The sequence below is a fragment of the Charadrius vociferus genome, unplaced genomic scaffold (genome assembly GCF_000708025.1).
Source record: "Charadrius vociferus isolate BGI_N301 unplaced genomic scaffold, ASM70802v2 scaffold38, whole genome shotgun sequence".
NCBI classification, from domain to species: Eukaryota; Metazoa; Chordata; class Aves; order Charadriiformes; family Charadriidae; genus Charadrius; species Charadrius vociferus.
Genome location: NW_009650176.1, coordinates 1,701,267 through 1,710,722, shown reverse-complemented (window position 1 = coordinate 1,710,722; position 9,456 = coordinate 1,701,267). Strand labels below are relative to the sequence as shown.

Genomic DNA, 9,456 nt, shown 5'->3' with positions numbered 1-9,456 from the left:
GTAGTTTCAAGGCTGCTGTTTCATTTCAATGCATTAATGGGCTCCAGAACCTCTTCAGTAGAAGCAGTTTCAGAAATAACCGCAGATTTCAGAACTTTGATTGCGCTATTGTGTATTAACTTGGGATTCTAGCAGTTTGTGCATAGGCATTTGCTCCTCTGTAGAGCTGATGAAGTTCCAGCTATTTATGTAAAGATAATTCTGTATTTGTTTGTAATGTAACAATACAGTTATAGGTGCGAGAAAGTTACATATTGTCATAGGGATTTATATGTCATTTTCTAGGAATGGAAATTCTGGCTTATTCTCAAGTAGACTTGTGAAGTGCATCCATTGATACGTCCTATAATTCTGTACGCAACAGAGCCCTGCTCTGATGAGCTGCTGATAGATTTACGAGTACATTTGGGGTGTCTACAGTTCAGGTCACTGGGATATGAGTGCTTTAAGTCAGGCTGTATTGGATGGTAATGTAGCACTGCTGTAGGTGAACCTGCTGTGCTTGCGCTGTGAGTTGTTTAGCTCACCTGCTGCGAGCAGGTTTGTGGCTAGCTGTCAGCGTGGAGCGTGGTTCTTGCCGTGTCGGTGGTGAGCACAGGCGGTGTGAAGGCAGTGTGAGTCTCCCCCAAACTGCTCCTGCGCCCCGGCTCTCCGTTACGCCCGAGCCAGCCTCTGCCTCAGCCTGATAGTGCTGGCACACCGTTTCTCCTTTGGATTTCTGTGGGTGCCCAGCAGAGAGCTGCCTTTCGAAAGGGCGTTGAGCAGAACGCTAGGCAGATCTTAAAGTTGGGTGGAGAAAAAGACCATTAACTGTTTTTCCTGTGTTTGAATCTTTGATGGGAGAGAAGCGTGAGGCTCTTTAAGAAAACCTCACCAAAACCCAAAATGATGTTGAGGCATCAAGGTTAAGGTTAGTTAGGTACTTCGCCATAACTCAATATGGAAAGCGACTTAGGAGTATAACACGGGTTGATTTGCATATCTTACTATGATAAAGTAGATATTTCTTCAAGCTTTCAGTTCTTACATTTGATCCCTGGTACCCCATGAAAAGTGTACAGGAGGTACTCACCTAAATAGATGTATGTATTAAAATTGGAGGTATTAAAAGGTAGTGAAATGAAATCATCTGAACTTACAGCTTTTAATTTTGCAGTTAAATACCGTGCCTGCTTTAGACTGCTGTGGCAGTTTTGGCAGTAGTTGAGAAATGTTAGTAAATTGCGTCCATTGAACTTCCTAGAATAGACAAAAATCTTTTTCAAGATGAAGGTAATTTGCCATTTTGTCAAAGATTATATGGATCTTTTATGACAGTAGTAGGAATAATAAAAATAGAATTTAAGCAAGCCATGCTTGTTTAAAGGTGAGGATATTTTTTAATTGTGTCTATTTTGATACAAATAATGAACGTGCACTGGAGTCTCCAGTGCAGTTGGCAAGTAGAGGGAACCCTATCCACCAGCGTGTGTATTTTGGGATCTTGTAGTTTGTAATTTCTTCATTGGAAAAGCCAGCATCGTGCAAAGGAAGGTTTGTCCCCTCAGCTGTGTGTTTACTGGAAATTGTATGTGGTTGCTGTATACGTTGTATAATTTCGGTGGATTCATTTGGACTGTGGTAGTGTTTGTTTATTTGCTTCATCAATACCGTAATTTATTTAGGGTGTTTTTTATTGTGTACAATCTGGAGTGGCATTTGTGATAGTCTAGATAACCGCTTAAAACATTTTGTTAGCAGTTTAATTATTCCTGGTAATGCATGTATGGCATTTCTTCAGAAATTCAACTTAAATCTTTTGTTATGAAAGTAAAGCTGTTCTGGCACTTTATCCCTAAGCATAACACTTCCAGACTGCTACCGTAGCCCTTCAAAATGAAACACAACCAATCAATCTTTCTAGTTTGCATGTAACTGCCTACAGCTAAAATAAAGCTCCCCCCCCCAGTTCCTTACAGTAGAAATGAGTTAATATATTGGCGATGGAATAACCATCAGCAATCAGCCTTTAGCTGTTTACTAATGAACTCCCAGATGTATGAAAAATTTCAGAATCTGTGTTTTACTTCAGGCTGTACATGAACTTAACACTTCAGTTGTAGAAAGAAAAGCAACTAAGATGCCATACATATAAATACAGCTACTTCGTATCTCAATAAATAGCAGATCATGAAAACTGCAGAACGCTGTAGTAAAAATCCATATTTCAAAAACTAATAGGTGGTCTTGCAAGCTGAAATCAAAGGTTATTTTTCTATGGCACTTTGATTCTTTTTCCCATTTAAAGCTGCTTTATTTTTTTATTCCTTTATTAAAGCCTTTAAGCATTGTCTGTCTTTTTTTTTTTTTTTAATATTTGTATAGAGGTTTTCATTTGTCTGCACAGCTTTTGTTGGGATTCTTTGAGGGAATTGGTAGGATTGCAAGGGCGTTTGAATCCAAACCAGAATGAGTTGGCAAAGTTATAAATCATACATTATTATCACATTGATTTATGGCCAAATTCTCATGGAGCCTTTTTGCAAACCGTGTGATGGTGCTGTCTAGGAGGCTTCTATGTCCTTAGAAGGGATGTGCGTAAAAGCCAGTGGCAGGTGTTGAAATACTTTAGGATAAAGACCACGTGTTAGAAATGAAGCAAAACTCCAAAATCTTTCAATGTGTTGCAACGCACTTAGCATTTTTTCCTGATTAGCTTAATTTTCATAGCAGAGCGAGTAGGTTGTGGAGGAATAGTGGAGTTGCGAATCAAGGGTTGATCAATGGTCCTAAAGATCAAGTTGGTGCCTTCTTCGCGTTGTAAAGTCCAGCAGACCTCTTCTCTTCCATTTTCTAACGGAGTAAATGCCTGCAGTACGCTGTGACACCTCCCGTAGGCTGATGTCTTCTCTGGGGGACCATTTGGGCTTCTGTGGCAACGCAAGTGGACTTGTTGGCATAAAGGGTGCAGCCGCAGTGTGGGTGGTTTGGTTTTCAAAGTGATTTTGAAGACTTTCTGTAGAGACTAATGCTTTAAAAACCAATTTGTCATCTTTTTTTTTAAAATCAATTTAATGTTTCGCTTTAATGAGAATGGTGAATTTATAATGGAGTAGAAGAATTGTTTGAAAGTGAAATTTTGTGGGGGTTTCCCCCTCGTGTGAGAAGATTTAGGTGATTATAGATTGTAAATTCTATAGTACTACAGTTTTTATACATAGAACTTTTTACAAATAATGTGATGATTTTCTTAGGAAAAAGATGCTTAGTTAGAGAAGGGAGAAACTTATTTTTTCCCCTAAGGTCGACCACTTAATAAACTTACAAAATCTGGATGTTTACATCGTAATATTCAGTGCTTAATATCCTGCTGAGATAGTGTTGTCAAGAGTAGGACATCATGGAGATCTGTCATGAAGGTAAACAAAACATGCTGTGAATGTGTCACAAGGGCGCTAAAATAATATTAAGTACACATGTGAACGTAACGAGTTGAAAAAGAAAAAAGGAATGTGCCTTTTACCATGAAGTAGGAAAGGGCACGCTCTAAAACCAAAAGTAGTAGAAACCATTATGAACGCCAAGTTTCTAAGTTAAACTAGCGACGCCGTAGTGGGTTTAAGTCCTGGTTCCCGCTTTGTGTGTCCGCTTCCTGCAGGTTTGGTGTAGGAGAAGTTCAGCAGTAGCTGGAGGAAGAAATGACAGGGGCAGGGGAAGTGATGTGCAGTCAGAGGAATGAGAAGGCGGCTGTTGAGGGCGCTGTTACGGTCATCGAGAAGCTTTTCTTCTTTACGAATGCTAAATGAAGAAGAGCTGGAAAAGACAAAAAGGGAATGCATTTATCTTTGCTTTAACTGTATGTTGGAACAACAGGGACACGGGTATGAAGGTTGGTCACTGTGTAGCTGTGTGAACAGAGGAGCAGCAGACTTAGCAAGCTGTCCATGTACTTTGGTTTTGTAATCCCAGTAATACGTATGGGCTTTGCCCCTTTATAATATTAGAGGATATTGATAGAGCAAAGAATAACATGCTAGAGCTGTTTTGAACTTACTATCTAGCAGAATTGCATTTTTTAAATGAAAAAGATTTAGTACAGACATGGGAACGCTTTGTTTAAAGTTATATGTAATTCCTCTTTTTGTGTTTGCAGGTTTCAGCAAACAAATGGTGGAGATATTGAACAAACATGGTATTTCTTTTAGCAGTTTTGATATTTTTTCTGATGAAGAAGTTCGTCAGGGGCTGAAAACATACTCTAATTGGCCAACTTATCCACAGTTGTATGTAGCTGGAGAGCTTATAGGTGGACTTGATATTGTCAAGGTTAGAAACAGAAATTCTTAATCTTGTTAGTTGTCAGAAGCATGTTTTTCTTGCTTTTTGCATCTGATTTTTCTTCTCCCCAATCTCCCTAGGAACTTGAGGCGTCTGGAGAACTGGACACAGTCTGTCCGAAGGCACAGAAGTTGGAGGACAGGTGTGATGTATTATGTCGTTATTTTAAGGGTATCTAGTTTTGAGGTTTCCTGTATGTCCATTTATATAGGGGGACACCCCTATATCAATTTCTCTTCTTTGACTTTATCAGAAGTACATCAAGATTTTTTTAATTACACAACTCCTGCAGTTGTTTAATATGTTCCATTTTCTATACAGTAAGCATCACTTAATACAGAGTTATACTGTTGTATATGTATTAAGCTATACTGTTCCAATAGGCTTTACTTATTATATTTGTATCTTGTTAATTTTTAATTATAGCAAGAGTATATAGATTCCTTCTTGTCTCTCTCTTAAGAATTTATTCTTTAAAGATAACTGAAAAAAAAAATCATCTTTTAAACATTAGTCGCTTTGTTAGCTTTATTTGATATAGACTTCATAACTACAGTGTCACTGGAGAACGTACCTAGGCTTGTCTCCTCATTTTTCTTGATTACTCATGTCCTTCAGTTCCTATTTTCTTTCACCTTGGCAACGTGAATGTATGCTGCATCGGTAGGAAGTGTGTTGCTTCCTGAATCGGATGTAATATCTAGAAACCAATTTGTCCTCCTCTAACCTTCCCATTTGAAGATTCGCTCTTGTTTGAAATTCTGAGGTGCCCCAGGCAGTCAAGCTCCAGATATCTGAGGAGTCATTCAGCTTGAGAAGTTGCCAGTAGTTGCAGCTTTTTTTTTTTTTTTCCCTAGTTTTCATGTGAATAGTGCCATTAAGACATGCAAAGGGGGGCTGGCTTACCAAGAAGGTGGCTTGTACCTCGAAGGCAAATATTTTAGCGCAGATTGCCTCTTGCTGTCTGAGGATGCTAAGAGCAAGTTTTGCAGTGCTTTAGATGGGACTGGTTCTTTTGCCTTCTCTGCACAGTGGAGAAATAATTTAATGCAAGCTGTTTTGATATGGTGATAAAGTATACTTACTTTCACAGCTGTGTTTATTAATTCCCTTTTTAATTTGTTCTATGGCTGAGGTTTACCTTCTGTTCCTCTAGTAGGGTAATTTGTAAATGGTTTCACCAAGGCTGCAAAAAACAGTCACTACATTTTGCAGTTTGAGATTAAATTACAGGCAGAGAAGAGATTGCCTCAGTGTGGCCTTTTAAAAACTTATTTAAGAAAGTTTCCTTTAGTCTATTCCTTCCTTTTTGCTAACTTGCATAAGCTGCAACTTTATTGAATTCATACACAGGGTTGTTTGGTTTTTTTTGCTTTGCTTAGTCTTCTTTTGGGAAAGAAGGTAATGTGAAATGCTTACCTAATGTGTTTTAATAGATGAAAATTGTTGGTATAGCTAAAGGTCTCCCTAAAGGAGCAACAGCAGCATCTTTGGAATAGCTGTGTGAAGTTTTTATCAATTGTATCAAATTTCGATGTAGAAGCGGCCTGAAGGCAGACTGGCTAAAAATCCACCGGGCAAGTCACATGCAGCTGCTACTGCCTGGTTTGTTCTTCGTCTTTTAGTGGGAGTTTGTTCCTTTATTAGCTGAGGTTTCTTTTCTGATGACAATTGGAAAGTTCTTTTTCCATGACACAGATTAGTTTTTCTTTGTAGCTAATCTCATATTGACTTTTGAGCAACTGACGCCTCTTTCGAACTGCATTCATTCTCGCAGTCACTCACTAGGAAAACCCTATGCGGTAGTTATTCCAACATGTTAAGACTTAATCAAATGAAGGAATATCAGTAGTAGACTATTTAATGCTAAATTATGTTCCTTTACCCCATGTTTGATCTCTTCCCATCAAATAACTGCATGTTCTTAAATACCCTTGAAAATGGACCCTGGAAGCCAGCTTGGTTTCACAAAACGGATCTGGCAGCCGGGGAACCAGCTCAGATTACCGTAGCTCACCCTTGCTGGAGCTGTTAGCGTCGCTGTTGCTTTTTAACCTTGAGACAACTTGGTTGGAAAAACTGGTTTGAGGTTTACAAGTGCAAAGACTGTAAGTCACCAACAAAACTTCATTTAGTTTGATTTTGCAAATAGCCTGGGTTCTCCAGGCTGGAATCTTTTTGCGTTGTGTGAGTCGTGCAAAGTGACCTTTTACAGAACACCAGGAAACTGTTGGACGGGAATCTTTGCTAACTTTTGTCATCAATTGGCGCAGAAAACCTTTCCTAAAAGGAGAGGGAAAGGAGGGGAGTGTCTGAGGGTTGTGTGGATAGACCAGAAGTGGACAAGGCACAATGGGGCAAGACAGACCTGTTCCTGAATTTCAGTAGTGTTAAGTCCTTAAGCCATAAATCCATAGATCTTAGGGCTGATGGACAATAGGGATGGCTCTTACTCTGCAAAAGACATTCTCTCATGGAGAATGAAAAATGCTGAGTATTATATTCAAAAAAATGCCAAGTATTATATTCAGTATGTGAAAAAAAGCAGTATGTGAGTAAAAATACACATTGTATTTAAAATAATCCTAAAATTGTGTTTCCCCTAAAATGTATTGCTGCTTGGTACTTAGGGGTAAATCTAGATCGTTGCTCTAAAAGTAACAGGAAGGTTCAACTTCTTTCAGTAGAGTTACTGTAAGCAATTTAAATGAATAGCCTTGCTTATAATAAAGCTTTAAATACATTTGGTAAAGTTGTAAGTTGCTGTCTTTCCACTTTTTGTTTTCCTGTTGAAACAAAGCTTGGGGTAATAACTGAGCTGTTTTATGTCTTTCTGTTTCCTGCCTTCTGGAGGCTTAAAAACTTGATCAACAAAGCTCCTGTGATGCTTTTTATGAAGGGAAGCAAACAGGTAAGATTAAGTTATATTATTTTATATTTAAATAGTTTTTTAAACAGTGACAATTACTTTCTTTTTCTTGCTTTCCTTGCTTAATGACAATTAATGGTGCTGGGAAGTTAGTTCTTTGTCTTTTTATTTGGTGCTTCTATAATCCCTATTTTACCTGATGGAAATATATTGCTAAAATGCTGCTAGCTGTGTTTACAGTAAAATCGGGGAATTTGATGCCCTGCAGTGATGTCTGTTAATTGATCTACAATTCAGAAATGACTGGAAGGATTGTGCATGTCCTTTTGGTCTTAGTTATTGATTGTCTTTGCTGATAATGGATTTTCTTCTGATGTTCTGAGCGCTTGCCCCTGATGGCTCTCCGGCTTGAGGTGTACACTTTGACTGTTGCCCAAAACTTTCTCTCTGGACGCATGTTTCTTGAAACTTCCCTCTGTTGACCTAATTGGGCTGGGTGTCCTATCCCCTATTATTTTTAATTTCTCTGATTTTATTATGCTTTCACGGCTGCATTTGAAAAAAGCTGCTAGATGTTTTTAAGGCTAAAGTATAATGCCACGTACCATAAGTGATCCACTCTTTTTCTCACATGGTCTATGCCAGGTGTCTCTAAGCTGCACTTAATTATCCTGCTCACTGAAATTAAGACAGTGACTGAAGACAGACAACTGCTAACAGTTAGGATTAAGATAATAACAAATGACTGTAAGCCGAAAGGTCAGTCTGTTGCTTTGTGTTGCATACGCAAAGTAAGCGGGGGATAAATTGTTCCCTTTTGAACATCGGGACACTGCAGTTCTTCCTGTCAAAATTACTTGAGTGGCGCCTGACTCGGACTTGTCGTTAGAGTGGTGTACCCTAAACAGTAATTGCAGCTGGTGATCGCGTGCTGTGAGAGTCGCCCAGATGGTATTTTTTTAAAGGGATACAGAGGTAGGGGGATGGAGCTCACGCATGTGTCCTGTCTTTCCAGTTAATTTTCTCATTTGTTCCCTGAGCCTTCTCTGTGTATTAACAACGGATACTTTTAAGAGTGTAATAGGCTGTTTTACGAAGTCGTTTCGTAGCCACTGGAACCCTGTGGGTTGTGCTGGCTCACGGACACAGAGGTGGTGAGCTGGTTGGCTGTAGGTCTTCCAAACAGGTGCGCTTCTGTCTCCAGTAAAACCTGTGTCTTGCCTGAAGAAAGCAAGAGTTTGGGCAAGTTGCTTAAGATGTTTTGATTTTGCTTGAGCTACTGATGGACTGAAATCACCAATAAGAAGGGAAAGTCTGGATTAAAATTTCAATCTCTAAAAAAGCGATGGGTCTTCTATGTCCTTATACTGTCAATATGAAGAGCTTGCAGCAGATACTTTCAATTCATTAATTTCAGTTGGGAGTTGCTGTACGTGCAGCCTGTTTGTCAGTTGTTCATAGGTTGCTACTCTGACCAGAAGGGAAAGTAGGGGTATTGTGTGTCTCAAAATAAACCCTGTCTATTTCACGAACGCATATAAGGCATTTACACCCATCCTACCTATAGCTTTGGCTTTTTGAATGTTCAGAAAATAACGAAGCCTAACTAGTTTTCAAGATAGTATTGTCAAACCTGGGAAAGAGATTCACCTTGTATCATTCCACACCACAACTGAGGAAAGCATTTAATATTCTCAATGTTTTCATGTAACTGGGAGGAGTGGCTGACACGCCAGAAGGCTGTGCCGCCATTCAGTGTGACCTGGTCAGGCTGGAGAGTTGGGCAGACAGAAACCTAATGAAGTTCACCAAGAGCAAGTGTAGGGTACTGCATCTGGGGAGGGATAACCCCCTGCACCAGTACAGGTTGGGGGCTGACCTGCTGGGGAGCAGCGCTGTGGGAAGGGACCTGGGAGTCCTGGTGGCCAACAGGATGCCCATGAGGCAGCAATGTGCCCTGGTGGCCAAGAAGGCCAATGGCATCCTGGGGGGCATCAAGCAGAGTGTGGCCAGCAGGTGGAGGGAGGTCATCCTCCCCCTCTGCTCTGCCCCAGTGAGGCCACATCTGGAGCACTGTGTCCAGTTCGGGGCTCCCCGGGTCAAGAAGGACAGGGAACTGCTGGAGAGTGTCCAGCAAAGGGCTACGGAGGTGAGGAGGGGACTGGAGCATCTCTCTGCTGAGGAAAGGCTGAGGGACGTGGGGCTGTTCAGTCTGGAGAGGAGAAGACTGAGGGGGATCTCATCAACGCTGATCAATCCTTCAAGGGAGG

The 9,456-nt window shown here is 40.2% G+C and overlaps 1 protein-coding gene across 1 annotated transcript in view; it reads left to right on the top strand.

The window, feature by feature from the left end:
• The window catches only part of GLRX3 (glutaredoxin 3), a 50,589-nt gene that overhangs the window by 37,575 nt on the left and 3,558 nt on the right, over positions 1–9,456 (top strand). The window contains exons 6-8 of the mRNA XM_009892744.1: positions 4,133–4,305; positions 4,398–4,459; positions 7,171–7,228. Of these exons, the coding sequence (XP_009891046.1) occupies positions 4,133–4,305; positions 4,398–4,459; positions 7,171–7,228 (293 nt within the window). The remainder of the gene's footprint in view (positions 1–4,132; positions 4,306–4,397; positions 4,460–7,170; positions 7,229–9,456) is intronic.